Here is a 16,341-nt window from a genome sequence, read left to right as displayed (position 1 = left end):
GCCAACTGAAGGCTTCCAAGCTCAAGTATAATGTGTAAGCTTTGCCTGTGTATGTCGGTTCCTTCTGCAGCTAATCTGCTGCATTCTTGTAACAGAAGGATTCAGTCTGCACTCCTCCAGATGTCAGCTTACTCCATTCCTCTCCTCCAGTGTATCCTTAAGTTTTGAAATTTCCTGACTGATGTCTTTGCTGGTCCTTTTGTCTCCTTTTCAGCGGATTAAAGGCCCGTCAGAGTGGAGTGGTGCTTTCGACTGACCTGTAAACTCAGTAGAAAGACGGACAAGCCAGTTCAGAGGTAAGAGTTTCTCTGCACTGGGTTAACTAATGGTTGCTTGCTCTAAAAAGCAGATATGTCAGTCAGCTCCTTAAAAACTAATGCACAAGTTCTTGTTTTCAAAAACAACCACGGAAATTGTATCAAAGCTGGAATCTTCATATGCAGCAAGTATTTATTAATACATACTCCAGCACGGTTTCACATGCTTGTTGTTTGCAGTCAGTGTCTTGTAAAAAAAAAAAAAAAGTGAAAGAAGAGTCAAGCCTCAAGGGATGATTCCCATTTTAAGTAAAACCATGTGACTGTGTGCCAACCATGACAAGACTTTGACACACGAGGCAACGCTGGTTTGCAAACTTCTATTCTCTGCTGAATGTAGTGACAGTATGGGATGTGCAGCATATCAATGTTTGCACCTTGTTCATCTTGCTTCGTTATGTTTTTGCTTAAGAGGGAAAATCGTATTTTGAGTGATGAATTTGGGGTTAGTATATTCACTTCCCTGGAATAGAGAAGCACTAGCCCCCTTTATCGCCTTAGCAGCTTTTTGTGTGGGGATGTGATATAGCCCTGAGATGATGACTTCAGTTAAGTCAGGACATAGTGCTGCTCACGTCATGTTTTCAATGGTGGCTGATGCTGTTGGACATATTGTGGTCTGTGTTTTTTTTTTTTATTATGGAACCCATGGTGCAATTTTTCAAGATGAGAGCCTTTGTAGATTTTGACAGGAAAACCAGATAACCCGCGTTTGCGTCTGTTTATTGCAACAAGGAAATGGGCACTGATGTATTGAATTCTTCCCATTAGCACCAACCACTCACTGGCTAGCTGCAGGGCTGCATAAAAGAGCAGTGAGGAAAATGCAATGATGGTGGTAGTACACCAGAGTGCACATCTCTCTGCCTGTAGGTAGCATCCAGCAAACAGCAGGAATGCTTTGATTCACAGGCTCTGCAGTCGTTTGTGTGGTTTGTTGATCTCAAGGAGGAATGTGCTGCTTATGCAGCAAATGTGTTACTTTGTCATCATTATCAAGCAAGTAGCAGATATACAACCCCTTCTCTCGTTCACTAAGCACTGAAACATTATAGCTTCTGGTACTGAGGCCATTTTTACTTTCTAGCTCATGCAGATAATAGCAGAGAATTAGCTTAGTGCGTGTCTAAATTTGGTTAGTATAGAGTGTAACGGCTTGAACATTGCATTTGCAGTTATTGTACTTAACAGTTTAATTCACTTTGATTTCATTTTTACCAAAGTGGTGAGAATGCCACCACCATCACCCCGCAATTGTTGTCTGACACTACTGCCCTGAGTTGTAAAGGGGACTTCAACATATAAACAGCAGCTATATGGACATGACTGGGGCCAAATTGAGTAATTGGAAGGACAAATCCCAGCCACGAACAGTAACATTCTTGGGGTTATGCTAGATTCCAATTCCCAGCCACTACTGCTCCCAAATCTGAATGAAATTGGGTGGGTTGCATTAGGAAGCGCTGCCAGCGTGAAAACTGTGTCAAACATATCATTGCTGTGGTGACCCCTGACAGGACGTCATTGGCTGCAGTCTCAACTTTCCACCCATTGAGGAAGGGTTGGTTCATTGGTTGGTTGGTTCATTTATTCAATCAGCTGCAATAAAAGAACATAGAACTGTCAATATAGAGTTTTTCCAGAAAACAAGCCAATCGATAGTCTATAGTGAAGCTACATCTTAACAAGCCTACACCTTTTTTACAAGACAAATATATTTCAGCAAAGAAAATCATTGGCCACAACATGCCAACACAGACATAATTCATCAACAAATTAAATCATTGGCCATGATACGGCAACATATAATTTATCATCTCACAGAGTAAAATTTGCTAATGATTTTTGTGTCAACCTACTTTTGTATTAAACTTTTTTTCATGACGTGGAAAAAATGCTCAAAAAGTGTCTCTACCTTGCCGCTCCCTGCATCATATGAGACGTTTTTAATTGCAGTGGTGCCTTGAGATCGGAATTTAATTCATTCCGTGACCAAACACATATCTCAAATAATCATTCATTAAAATCAATTTAAACGCCATTAATCCTTTCCATCCTTCCTGTCCAAAAGACAACAAAACATTTTGTCGTGTGTATTTTAGTGAGGGAAAAATAAAACTATACTTTTTAAAAACATACAGGAAAGACAAACAGGTTTTGTCATACTGCATCAATTGAATGGCCATTGTGCTGTGCCATCTGGAGTGCTCGTCTTGTACCACCTTTGGCTAGTGTTAGACAAGCAGACGGCTATTCTGTTCATTAAGACGTCTCAATGCATCTCAATGCTCACCACTATTAGAATTCGAATTAGAATTAGAGAGTTTAGAATGGAGATGGCTCTTGGAAAGAAACTGTTTCTCAGTCTATTGGTCCTCGATTTGATGCACCTGTAGCGCCTGCCAGAGGGCATCAGGTCGAACAGGTGTGAGTTTGGGTGGGTATTGTCTTTGACGATGTTGAGAGCCCTTCTGAGGCACCGGGCGGTGTAGATGTCCGACAGTGAGGGGAGAGGGCAGCCAATAATCCTTTGCACTGTTTTGACTGTCCTCTGGAGCCTCACTCTGTCCGCCTCAGTGCAGACACAGTACGTCAACAGGCTCTCGATGGACGAGTGGTAGAAGGCTAGCAGCAGCTTCCTGTCCAGGTTGAATTTCCTGAGGACTCTCAGGAAGTGCAGATGCTGGTGGACCTTCTTTACCACTGCTGCGGTGTTGGCACTAATATTAGTTGTTCTATGCAGAGGATAAAGAACATATTACTGAGTACTGTCTACATGTTGCCGCACCATCTGTGTTCAATCTGTTACTAAGTATAATTGTCTTTGTTTTCCGGAACGCTCATTTTGGAAGAATTGTTCGCTATCTGTCCGGACTGTTGTTTGTTGTGAAAGGAGTTGAGTTCACTGCCAGCATACTGCACTTGTATCTTAAGTCTGCGTTTGCAAACCAAAGCAATAAAATAGGTCAAACAACGGCTCATATTGTGAAGTCACTCTTCTCAAGGCACCACTGTATTACTATGCTTTTGCTGATATGACCAGGCGAATGGATCACGTGATGTCGCCACAGTGATGACTGGCAATACTTGCAAGGCTCTGTGTGTGTGTGTGGGGGGGTGTGTGTGCGTGCGTGGGGGTGCGTGCGTGTGTGTGTGGGTGTGTGCGGGGGTGGGGGTGTGTGTGTGGGGGCGTGTGTGCATGTGTGTGTGTGTGTTTCTGTAGAGCGAATGTTGTCACCATGGAAACAACTGCTCTCCCGCTCACTCTTTGTCTGATATTGGGAGCTGTTCTTCAATGCATCTGCTGACCAATCTCATTTTTACTCTACCCAGATCTCACTGTCCATCTGTCGACTTTGTCTACACCTTCCTCCCCTCTCTGTACCCTTTTGAATCCTCTTTCTGCGCCCCTTCTCTCTAAATGGGTGTGTAAGCCCAAGCAGTTCACTGTGTCATGCTACGCTTCAGTGCACTTGTTTATGAACGCGTTGCTCCATAAATGTGCATCTTCTCCTTCCGCTTGCTCCCTGCCAGTCAAGGTTGATAAATGGCACTGGAGCTGTTGGCCTCATTGCACTCCCCACACTATTCACATCCGAGGCGGCTCCCTCCCTCATTGAACATATCCATCATTCCCTCTGTTATCCATCTCGTCTACCATCCATTGCACACTTCCGTTGTAGTCACTCCTCATTTATGGCACGTGTCACATTTGGTGTGTGCCCTTTTAAATGGAACTGATCTTCTTTTGTTTCCTTGCCACGTAAACAAAACTTCTCATTAGTTTTCATGTTTGTTTTTTGCATTGGTGTGTGGGTGTGTGTGTGTGTGGGGGGGGGGGGGGGTGAGTAGGTCTACTTATAATAAAAATTATAACACCAAAACTTCATAAAATGGATTCCTTGAAAAAGGAAAAACTTTGGAAAAAGAGCATATAAATGAGCTCAATCTGTTACTCATGGGCTAAAGTCATATACATACACTATGTGGATAATTCCCTTTCTTGTAATATCAAGTTCTAGACGCCAAATCGTTATAGTGCATTTGGCAGTAATTAAATGGAAAATCCCAAATTAGGACATGAGGTAAAAAGTATTTTGTTTTTCATTTTTTTTCTTTTAGGGAAAAGGGGAAACACGGATCTATTCATAAACAGCATCATCATTTATTTTTTTCATTTAAATTATTTAATTTTTACCACCACAAAGTTTGAAGATGTCGGCCAATTTCTCTCTTTCTCTTTTGTCACCTGTAACGTAGCATTGATTGGCTAGGAGTTAAAATGGCTTCTCTTGACCACCAATGAATAAGTGTTTGGCGGGCATAATGTGAGCAGCTCAACACATGTTGCCAGCCAGGGGATGAGTCATAGCCTGTCAGGCATAGCTACATTCCTCTTGTGGTTTGTTGGGCATCAAAGGAATTATTGGAGTATTGGTCAGGCATTAACCATGTCTGCAGTCATTAGGCTGGGAAAAACAACCTCAGACTCGATCTGTTCTGCATGTTGAAGTATGTGACCAGTCCAAAAATAGTCTTGACTGAAACTCAGTCATCATGGGGCTATTTGACCACAATAGTGTTTACTCAGCTTAGCTATACTGTTCATACTCCTGCCAACCATCCTGTTTCCTGAGTGACTGAGTTATGAAAAGATTCATTGGTAAGCTTGAAATATTAAAGTTCAAGTTATGAAGTGGTGCTGATGCTGCAAGGAAATCTCTGTAAGAACACCACACACAAGTGGCGTGTGGCCTAAAGTGAAGTCGTATTTAGTCCGATTCGAATAAGTCCCTCTCATATTGCCATCATTTATGGCACTACAGCTGGAGAAATAATATACAAAAAGACACTTACACACTACTGTGTGTTGGACGACCTAGCTTCTCTTCAAGGTCCGTCTTGAAAATGGCCTCGCAAGCGTATCTACAATTAAATCCACACTTTTCCCTCCTTTGGCCATTGTGGTTTAAAAAAGTGTATATATATATATATATATATATATATTATATATTATATTATATTATATTATATAAATCTATATTATATAAATCTATATTTTACATTTTCAAACGATCGCCAGTTAAGACTTCCGGGTATGTTAATTCCGTCACGAGTAAGTATCCAATCAAAAAACGCGTTAATCACTTTCAGCGTGAGAAGGCTCACTGTAACCAACTCGTGATCTGATTGGCTATCACAACTGCCTATCATCTCTGAAAGCCCATAGTCTTTGACGGAACAGATGCCCACACAAATGTATCTGAAGGCCTCGGACGAATAGTGTGTGCTACTGGTATTGTGAACTCTGCCTGGCAACACGAGCTCACTGAATTCTGATTGGGGAACAAAATCTCACTAAAAATACGAGGGCTGCTGGAAAGTGCAAAGATGAAGAGTAGTAGTTGAAGAATAGGAAAGGCTAGGCTAACTGTCATCTTATTTAGTCACTACATTGTGGTGGTTTACTAGATTCAACTGTCGCTGGTGAGCAAGAACGAATTCATCTTCGGTGCAAATCTGGACATAGAGGAATTTATTTTCTCTTTTATCCGTTTGATGGAGTCCACTTATACGGTTTATCCTCTTCCGGGTCACAGAAAAGTGTGAAGCCTATCACAGTTGAATGAAAGTAAAACTGGACTACCAGTAAATCATAGGGCCTTTGGGGCGTATATAATAGGAACTGATCCCATGCCATCTGAACAGAAGTCAGCTTTGAGAACCAGTCATGTAATAGTAGAGTCCCAATTCATGAATTACAAAGTAGCAAGGTAAATAAGGATGGGGAAAAAACACAAATGCAGTGCTGCGCTTTTTTTCTATCACTCATTAACAGTTCAGCCGTGGCAGAGGTCTGCTTTATATGGAGTGCCATTCTCATTCTCACTTGTTTTCATCTTCTCTTCATAAACATTTACCACAAGCCTTTGGCTGACGCAAGAACAAATGCTTTAAGAACTATGGAAAATAAAGCTTTCTTGCAGTTGGAAGCATCCACATTCTGTTTGGTGCCAAAGTTGACTTCAGACAGCATCAATTATTCCATGTCATGTGACTGAAAATGAGCACAGTCAACCAGTTTTTTTTAAACTCTCATTGACCCTCGGTACAAAAAATGTATGAGTTGTATTGGGATCATTTAATAAGTTTAAGTCCTCCCAGAGCACTGAATCTTGGCATACTTAAAAGCTGTCTTCAGTGTTCTTGCAAAGACTGAGGGGGAAAACTACACACACCACTCTGCTTTTCAAACGTCCCAACACCCTGATGAGTGTCTAAAGATAGAAATAGTCTCCTCCGCTGCTTCCTTTTCATCATTGTGCTTGAGCCTGCGCGTTCTTGAAGACTGTATTAGGAACATTGCACCTCTTTGTCATCTCCACTCATCCAAATCACCACTACTTCAGCAGCAACTGTCGACCTCTGCCGTTTCCCCCGTCTGACCTCTGAAGCCACCCTTAGTCACAGGAGACAGATGAGTGCCAGTCATGCTCATACAAGAGAGCAGGACCCCTGCAGTATCGGCAGATGAAAGGCCAATGCTGTCTGGTGCAAAATGATGCCTGAGGACACACGCCGTCTTTCCACCAGTCCCTGAACCTCCCTTGGGTCATACTCCATAATCTTAAAAGCACTGGCTCAGGTGGTAATTCACTTAAAACGGCACTAGCACACACCGTTGAGGACACAATTCCATTAGAAGGGCAGCAACTCACGTTCTGTTTTTGTTTTTTTATTTTCTTAAATTCTATGTCAATGTTTATTTTTACTTTTTTTTTCAGTTGAAAAGAATTAACATAGTCATGGTTATTAGTGTGTATGTGTGTCTACCAACAAATGTGTCTTGAAGAACTGCAGGCTGATTGCTGTTTAAACACAGCTGCTAAAAGTGTGTATTTGCACATAGAGAGGCACCACAGAGAATATTGGCAAACAGTTGGATTCAAGCCATCCTGCTCTCCTGGTCCACCCACACACTGGGCCTGTGTGGAAGCGGTCTAATTTTACATGCAAAACTCACACACTTTTATGATTGGTTGACTTGTTTTGGTCCACATCCGTATTTGACATGTGTTTGATGAGCGGCTAGTTAATCTACAGTTCAATGAGTGCCTGCTTTGGTTTGTTGGTCGGGGTGGCTTGGCAATTATTTGCACACATTGTCCTATTGAATCTGCTATCTCAAGTGCGGAGATGGTAGTGTCACTCCATACAACCTAACAGATCAAAAGACCTTCTAGTTGGGGAGGGTTTTTGGGCTTTTGGTCAAGATGCAATGAGAACTGGTAACATTTTGCAAATTTTTTTTCCGTTGTTAATTATTTTACAACATGTATGACTAATGTATAACACCACTGTTGTCATCGCCTCTGTCTCCCTCATGCGAGTCAGTAGTTTAAACCACATTGTTCAGTGCAAGCTAGCCAGTGGTTCAGTCCACAGTGTAGACGGCATCATGCTCCCTAAATAAATTGGGGTAAAGGGTGTGAGCAATTTTGTTCAGTCCTGTATCAGACCCGCTCACGCCTTGTTTAGTTGTTACCAACACCATGGTCAAATTATTTTTGATAGAAATCATTAACATGATCAATTTGTAATTTCAGAAGTGTGTTTCAAACTTGTAGCCCTTCGCTTTAATCAGTACCCAAGAAGTGTCAGGTTTCAAAAAGGTTGATGACCTCTTGGCCTTGTGTTTTTTGTGTTGTTTTTGTAAATATATAACAGAATAACATGTGCATAACTGTTTGCTTCATTGTCTCTTCATGTGCAATAAATACAAACCACACAATATAGCGTAATCTAATTTAAAACGCCCATAACTATATAATAAAATGGATGGCCAACATGAATTGGTTGAGGGGGCACACAACTGCATTTTCACTATTTCCCAAGAGGCCACAAGAGGGAGCTCTGTCATCACTTTCAGAAAGCGCGCTGCCTGCCTCAACAACTCCTACAGGGGTCCCAGACTGCTTTGCATGGCAGTTGTCTCCATGGTAACGCAGCATCATGTGATTCTTGTGGTAACACCGATACAAATGCTTCCCACACAAAATTTCACCAAAACAACCTTCTACTCATTAGGCTATACTATAAGCCGCAGCAAATACCCATGAGCGGTTGTCAGGGAAGTTGAGCTGAGCGTAGAACATGGATGCGCATTCAACTGACTACTTTCATGTGCCTTTTGGATGTGCGTCTTCTAGATGGAGCAGGTATCAGATGACGAGTTGGATCATGGAGCTGAGGAGGACAGTGATAAAGAGGACCAAGACCTGGACAAGATGTTTGGAGCCTGGCTGGGGGAATTGGACAAGCTCACACAGGTTCACACGCAGATCCACAAACACGCATAGGGATGGGACTGTAACCATAGCAACTGGAACACTGCTATTCCTGTTGCCACATTCTGTATCCTAGCAACTCTCTTTTTATTTGACCACCTCCACTGTGTTATGTACACGCAAAATCTTGTGTGCGATTACGAAGCAGATGGACAGGTGCCACTGAATATTTGTCTTGGGTATTGATGTTTTTGTTTTGTTTATTCTCACAAAACACAAATTTTTTTTATATTCTCTTCATAGAGTATGGATGACGGCAGGCCCCAGAAAGCGCTGCAGAAGCCTCCTCTTAGGCAAGAAACAAACATTGCCAACTTCTCCTACCGCTTCTCAATGTATAACATAAACGGTGAGCCCTTATCTCATGTCATTCATGGCTCATACAGTAGATGCTTCGCCAAAAAGATTTATACACTAATGCCACTTAACTCTTCTTTATGCAGAGGCACTGAACCAGGGCGACACAGTAGACTTGGATGCTCTAATGGCTGACTTGTGTACCATTGAACAAGAGCTTAGTACCATTTCCAAGCCAAACTCTCGGGGTCAGAGTAAGCGCAACCCAGGGGGACGCGGTGCCAGCACCAAGCAGCCAGGAACCAGTGGAGGGGGAAGCAGCGGAGGTAGCCCCGTAGACTTACAAGTACTGGGAGTCAAGAATTTATTAGTTTAATTTTGGACAGTACAATACAGTTAAATACCGTCGTGTAACATGAACGCTGGTTTTGAATATCCACACTAAATGAGAAAACATTTTGGAACAATGCATTAATGCAGGGCATGTTTTGTTTAAATGCACAAATTCTCAAACAGGAAGTACCAGTAGCAGCACTCGGGCATCTCCGGCTAACTCGGTGCGGGGTGGCAGCGTCAACACACGCCCTGTGGCTTCCAACATTTCCCTGGATGACATCACGTCTCAGCTGGAAAAGGCCTCTCTCAGCATGGATGAAGCCGCCCGTCAGACGTCCTCATCGTCCTCATCGTCCTCATCCTCATTCTCATCCACCACGTTGAGACGTCCCTCATCTGGTTCAGCCGGGGGTGGCCAGCACCATCGGCGGACGGGCTCTGTGGGTGCGGTCAGCGAACAGGAGGCTCCATCCCAGCGGTCGAGCATAAACTCGGCGTGTGCATCAGCGTCAAGTATGGACTCCCTGGACAATGATAAAGGGATGGCGGGTGGAGAAGTGGATGGGAGGAGCAGCCCGACTGCCCAGAGACAAAACCAAACAAGCACGGAGGTACGACATAAAAAACTTGCTCCTAATGTGTGTCAACTTGTGTGCGTTTACAATAACGATCAGTTAGGCATAAAAGGCTCTAATTTCCAAAGAGCTGACGAACTGGAGTCGACTAAATCGCCTCAATCTGGTTGTTATTGTTTGCGTTTAAACGGAGCAAGGCATGTGAGACGCTGCATGTGTTTGCAATACAGCACATTTATTGTTGTTGCTCAGGGTAGTATGCTAATAAGTGCATTGCAATCTTCTAAGCGTGACTGCTCCTGAATGACTCCTTTCACTCTTGTACAATCGTTGAGGCTAAGGCTCATAACAATGTGAGAAACAGGAAATGTTTCTGTTCATTCAGTTTGGCATGCACTGTGAGAACAACAGCCATCCTTGCATGTGTTCATATTTTATGTTTGCATCATTTCTTCTATCTCCATCTACACACATGCACATTTCCAGCATGTCACACTGCGGTGGGCCAACGGTAAAACGGCCAGACGGCACCTCGACTTCACCTCTCAAGAGGGTGAAGTGGATCGGGCCACTGTAAGTGCATGTGTGTGTTTGTATTTGTGTGTGGGTGTCTGTGTGCGTGCACGTGCTTGTTAACTTTTCTATGTGTTCTCTGCGTTCTTCTATATGACTGCCTGATATTGTTACTTGGGCCTGAAAATACATGCACCTGCCACATTATTAGCTACACCTTCATGATTATATGCGATCCATCATCCAATTCAAGAACTGTACCCAATATTCTGCCTTTCCCAATGATATTGCTCAATTTTGATATACCGGTACGCTGTCGTAGATGAACCATCTGTGTTTTTAATTTGGCTGTGGTGTAGAACTGCACATAAATCATACCGAAAGGCTTTTCAAAGCTTCCCAAAATTATAGAAACAGCTGCAGTATGATGTAAAGTCGTTTTCAAAATACAGCAATCCAAAACATACAGTATTGCTAAATCAATGTCTCTAACAGTGACACTCAAAAACTTCAAGACATCATATTTTCTGCTGCTTTTTATGTGATCTTGTTGGGGGTTTTTTCACCACCTGTGTGTCTGATGAGACTTTCATACAAGTACAGTGCTTAACAAATTTGCGACACCAACACCAAATGTTGGTTTACAGTATGCCAATATGAACAGCATTACCAGTTGTTTATCAATCTCTTGGTTAAAAAGTATGTTGAAGCTTTTAATTCAATGTAGTATTTTCAATGCTAAAAGTCAAATCACAACTAATAAAATGTAATCATTATTATCCAATTCATGAATTTTTAAATTTACAGTTGCTCAAAAAAATTAAATATTTCAACACACTATTTCTCAGGGTGTCAAATTATTTATGTATTGTTATTTTTACCTGGATTGCAGAACAGACAAATTATGTTATATTTTTGCAATTTTGGGGGGTAATAATGTGTTATGTATATGACACTTATTCCACAATTTATAGGGTTATTTTATTTTTTTTCCCCATGCAGTGTCATTGAATGACCGTCAATTTTTAATGTATTTTGGCTTTTTGCACGGTCCCTATCCCCTACGAATATTTGGGGTCCACTGTATATCAAAATAATACACACATCGTAATGCTTGGATGGTCTCAAAAAATTTTAAGCGCATTACTGTACATCTGTTGAGTTGTTCACAGTCGGCCCATCAGTGCTTCTTTGCTGCAGCTTGTAACTATAAACGCCACCTTTTCATTTGTTGTACTATCACTTCCACGCTTCATAGCAAAGTTTACGCTACTCACACATAGCTAAGGATAATCGGCTTTCAGGACGAATTTAACATGTAGTATAACCTTTAGAGGGGAACTTCATTTGACCTCTAAACTTTTGAATGCAAATGTCCCTTTCACTGTTTCAGTCCTTTTGTATAACTTGCTGTTCTGTAATAAGGAGCACACAGCAAAATTCACAACAGGTTTCGTGTCCATGGATGGACCTAAATAGTTAGAGAATGTGCAAAAACTACTGAAACACTGAACAGTTTGATGTGCACTCAAAGGTATACAAAAGGTCAAATTAAATTCACTGGAAGTCTTTTAGTGCCTTTGAAGTTCATGTTGAAATTTCACTCAAAGCCGAATAGCCTTAACCTTTTGTCAGCAGTGCAAACAAATTATTAACCCTCCAAGAATGACCAGACATTGACTTCTTTATTTTTCCTTTGCTCTCTCTTGCTATGTTTTGTTCTTCTCACCCCAAGCACTCCTATCTGGACCAAGAAACCTCGCTTATTCTGAAAAGCATAGCTGGAAAGCCTTCTCACCTCCTGACTAAGGTGAATTTCTTCAAGTACACGCTTATATACTATATTGAGTTAATGCTCACCCTCTTCGCTTCTATGCACGTCACAGATGTGTCTTGTGTTTTCACACTGATGCCTACATGCATCACAATCACCTTTCACTTGCATAGATGCACTAATTTTCAGCAAAGAATTTACCGATGAGATTTTTATGTCTGCCCTGCGATTGGCTGGCAACCAGTTCAGGGTGTACTGCCCGAAGATAGCTGGGATAGGCTCTACCACCCCTTGTGATCCTTTTAAGGTGAAGCGGTACAGATAATGGATGGATGGATGGATTTCAGTACTGAATTCCATTGCACTGTCTTCTTTATTTATCTAATTTATATATTTGTCTGTATTATTGTTGTATTGCACTGGAGAGGGGAGCCCTCTAATCTCGTTGCACACTTGAGTACAATGACAATAAAGGGATTTCTATTTCTATCTATTTTCTATTTTTGTGTCACTATCGACAGCCATATTGCCCCTCATTATCTCCACTGGGGTGTGTTACCACGAGAAATCAAAGGTTTGCATCAGATTTTGATGAGTAGTTACATGTGACCCACTGACAAATGCTGTGTTGCGTTGCTGCTTGAATTTGGCTCCATTATTGGATACAAATAAAATAGTGTGTGTGAAAATGTGTGCCTGTGTGCATGTGCATATGTGAGACACGCCAAAGGAACAATGGAAAACGGAAATGATGAAGGGGATTATAGCTACAGTGTGACTGGTGAACTTTCTCAACCCTTGTGACCTTGTTTCACACATTAAAAGGCGACTAAAAGCCTGCCGCTGCACACTACATGTCAGCCAAACAGTGCTGGAGCCAGTCATGTGTAAGTGGTAGTCTGGGTCAAGGAGGTAAGAGGCTTGAGGGGCGGTCCTCAATACGGTCCTCCAGGCGCTCAGCTAACACACCCACACGCACGCACACACGACTTCAAATATTCAACACTTTAGCCATATTGTCTATCCTTGTCTTTGTGTGTTAGTGCTGAGGTCAGTCCTGGTCACGGCCCCCCACCCTCATGGCCCTGATTGGTTCAAAGAGAGACAGTTATGGAAATGGAGCTCTGAATGAACAGAGTTGACTGAAGTGCTATTTTGTGGGTGTCCCTCAATTGGGCACCCCCTTAAACCAAGGGGTGAGAGAGAGCGAGAGAGAGAGGCTGAAGGGTGGAAGGGGGAGGGGCATCCTTCTTCTGTTCGCAGTCAAGTTGTGTTCATTTCGTGCGCACTTATTAAGTACCTCTGCATGTACGGCCCAATTTGGCTTTCTAACCGACAATAGTTTCTTTTGATGCACATTTTTAAGTTTTGATGTTTTTTGACTGGTCGCATGGAGGCTTTCTGAACTGATCCCACGCTCATCAGAAGCTTGTAGCTGTCTCCGGGGATCTCCTCGTATTGTCTGGCTTTCCTCATACAAGGGATCAAAAGGAACTGCTGCAGAATCCACAGGCGGCGAATGAAGTGCCATATTTGAGGGAGCAATGAGCAATGGACCATTGTATGGTCGATGAGATTTGCCTTTACGGCGTTTGTTTCTGATCAATTATTCACTTGAAACACAAGGGCGTGTTTTATTTGCAAACTGCAAAATGGAAGTGATGGCATCTTGTTGGCGAGGACAGGTGAGTAAAACAAAGGCAAATGCATTCTTACATTTTCTTTGCGCCATCACGTCCAAGGCTTGTTGCGTTTAAGGGGAAGACTGATAACTATTTAAAAAGTAAAAACTGAATAATCACAGGGATGAGGATTGAAGCGTGGTTACGAGGGCTCAAACAGTCCAGTGTGTGAATGCCGAGTCGATTAAACACGCTCCTGTTTGAACCATTCAGGAGGAGCACGCCGCCAAGCTGAAAGCAGAGAAGATCCGAGTCGCCCTGGAGAAAATCAAAGAGGCGCAGGTCAAAAAGGTAAGGGCCTACTTCCTTTTGTGTAATTTCCTCGCTTGGTCTCCTCATCCGACGCTTCTGCGACTCATGTTGATACGGCTGTCTTGTCGTATTCGCTGCATGCTGCATTCCTTTGTGAACTTCATTCACAGCCACGAAAGTAGGTCATTGCAGCATTTGATCGTGAGTGTGCATCTGCAAGAGGTTGCAAAGAGAGACATCGGGTGTACAGTTGCCATTTATTTGAAGCTGATTTTTTTTTTCCCCTCAATGAACGAGCTGCTCCTATATATGGGAGCAATTTTATTTAGAAGGAATGTTTTCATATGCCTGGCAGAAGAAAAAGGTGTCGAAAGTGTCATTATTATTGCTGTACTGTCTGCATTTTTCCAAATGTCTCACAATTTTGTGTGTCCTTTTGACATTGAAGCTTTCATAGTTGGAATGAGAAGTCCCGTTATTCCTGGTTTAGTGGCTGGATGAGCACCTTGTCAGACTTTCAATGTCTGCAGCTTTCTTAGCGTTGTCTTCCATCCGAATTTTTCTTGAACCCGCACACTGATTGGATGCTGGGATCAGTGAGAGGTGATGTGGAGGTCAAGCAATTGAGGGTTTTACTCAGTTTCACACCGGGACAGACTACACAAGGCTGGATTTGGCACATGCATGTGCTTGTCACGTTCAGTTGATTTTAATCTTCCTCGACTTCTAGTGCGATTTAGATGCAAAACCAGATTACTGGAAGTTGGTCTTTAATGGTCACACTGTGACCCATTAATACCTCTGTATACAGAATTTTCAACAAACCTCATAACCTTATGATCCACTTCACCCTGCCGGAGAATAACTAGGTCAGATAAAAATCAACAGATGAAAAATTGAAAATCACTTGTCTTCATCTCCTTTTCAACCTTCCCAGCTGGTGATCAGGGTCCACATGTCAGACGAGAGCTCCAAGACCATGATGGTGGACGAGAGGCAGACGGTCAGGCAGGTGCTGGACAGCCTGCTGGACAAGTCGCACTGTGGTTACAGCCCAGACTGGTCACTGGTGGAAACCATAAATGAGCTGCAAATGGGTAAGAGACTCCTTAACTGAATGAAATCAAAATTGTTGAGGAGTGACAATTAGCATACAACAATGCTACTTCTCAGCAGTAAATCACTGCAGAAAAAGAAATTAATAAAATTTCACAAGGCCAAACTGTTATTTATTCCAATCGGCACCAAATTGTGCAAAACTCACTCCTCCATATGCCTCATAATTGAATCGCCTGCTAAATGTTTCTCTTCCAGTGTTAACAATCTGTACATGTATCCCCATCAAAACTGAAATCAGGTCTTTCTTGGCCAATGGGCAACTTCTCCAATGGGTTGTCATGAAATCTTGACCAAAAACATCAAAAGATCTTAATCTCTTCTTCTCTCTCGGCCAGAACGTATTTTCGAGGACCACGAGAACTTGGTGGAGAATCTGTTGAACTGGACGCGAGACAGTCACAACAAGCTCATGTTCATTGAGCGCATTGAGAAATATGCTCTCTTCAAGAACCCGCAGGTGCCTGATCACATCACTGCCACACATCCATGCAAGTTGGAAGGAGATACCTTTGTAGGGGAAAAGACACAAACACATAGTTTATGCATACTCTGTAGTCCCTGCATTGCTTAGAGAGCAAACGAGAGCATGTTTGTGCTGGAGAATTAGAAGTAGGTCGAAGCTCTAAAGCAAGCAAATGTGAATAATTTATTTAATGTAAGACATAGCAATCCACTGACTTAACACTGTCTCCTCCTTCCACCCCCTCAACTAATCTTCTCTTTCCAGAACTATTTGCTGGGTCGTAAGGAGACTTCAGAAATGGCTGACAGGAATAAGGAGGCTTTATTAGAGGTGGGATGATGAACAACCACATAATGACATGTTTTCCTTAAAGGGGAATGAGCTTTTAAACATCCGTTTTCAGGAGTGTTTCTGTGGCGGTTCCGTGTCAGTGCCTGAGATTGAAGGTGTGCTGTGGTTAAAGGATGATGGAAAGAAGTCATGGAAAAAGCGCTACTTTCTCCTCAGGGCTTCAGGAATCTACTATGTCCCCAAAGGCAAAGCCAAGGTCAGTGATTCTTGAGTCCTACAATTTAAAATAAATTACACTGATGTAAATTTAGTTTATCATAGGCACTATCTTCACGGCCGCTCTTTTGCATTTTCTGTTTGTGACCTCATTGCAT

At 42.4% G+C, this 16,341-nt stretch overlaps 1 protein-coding gene across 4 annotated transcripts in view; it reads left to right on the top strand.

Moving 5' to 3' along the window:
- raph1b (Ras association (RalGDS/AF-6) and pleckstrin homology domains 1b) overlaps positions 1–16,341 on the top strand; it is a 30,318-nt gene that overhangs the window by 8,734 nt on the left and 5,243 nt on the right. For 2 of the 4 annotated variants that reach the window (XM_088291000.1, XM_088291001.1), the window contains exons 2-13: positions 215–296; positions 8,528–8,647; positions 8,909–9,014; positions 9,109–9,288; positions 9,479–9,909; positions 10,360–10,446; positions 12,122–12,196; positions 14,056–14,133; positions 15,032–15,191; positions 15,549–15,670; positions 15,941–16,006; positions 16,080–16,223. In XM_088291000.1, coding sequence (XP_088147126.1) covers positions 8,528–8,647; positions 8,909–9,014; positions 9,109–9,288; positions 9,479–9,909; positions 10,360–10,446; positions 12,122–12,196; positions 14,056–14,133; positions 15,032–15,191; positions 15,549–15,670; positions 15,941–16,006; positions 16,080–16,223 — 1,569 coding nt within the window. In that variant the 5' untranslated portion in view covers positions 215–296. The remainder of the gene's footprint in view (positions 1–214; positions 297–8,527; positions 8,648–8,908; positions 9,015–9,108; positions 9,289–9,478; positions 9,910–10,359; positions 10,447–12,121; positions 12,197–14,055; positions 14,134–15,031; positions 15,192–15,548; positions 15,671–15,940; positions 16,007–16,079; positions 16,224–16,341) is intronic. The other 2 variants (XM_088291002.1, XM_088291003.1) reach the window with 2 other exon arrangements.

This window comes from Idiotropiscis lumnitzeri, chromosome 3, assembly GCF_059441095.1.
Source record: "Idiotropiscis lumnitzeri isolate Australia: NSW breed Sydney's pygmy pipehorse chromosome 3, RoL_Ilum_1.0, whole genome shotgun sequence".
Taxonomy (NCBI): domain Eukaryota; kingdom Metazoa; phylum Chordata; class Actinopteri; order Syngnathiformes; family Syngnathidae; genus Idiotropiscis; species Idiotropiscis lumnitzeri.
This window is presented reverse-complemented; position numbering and strand designations above follow the sequence as displayed.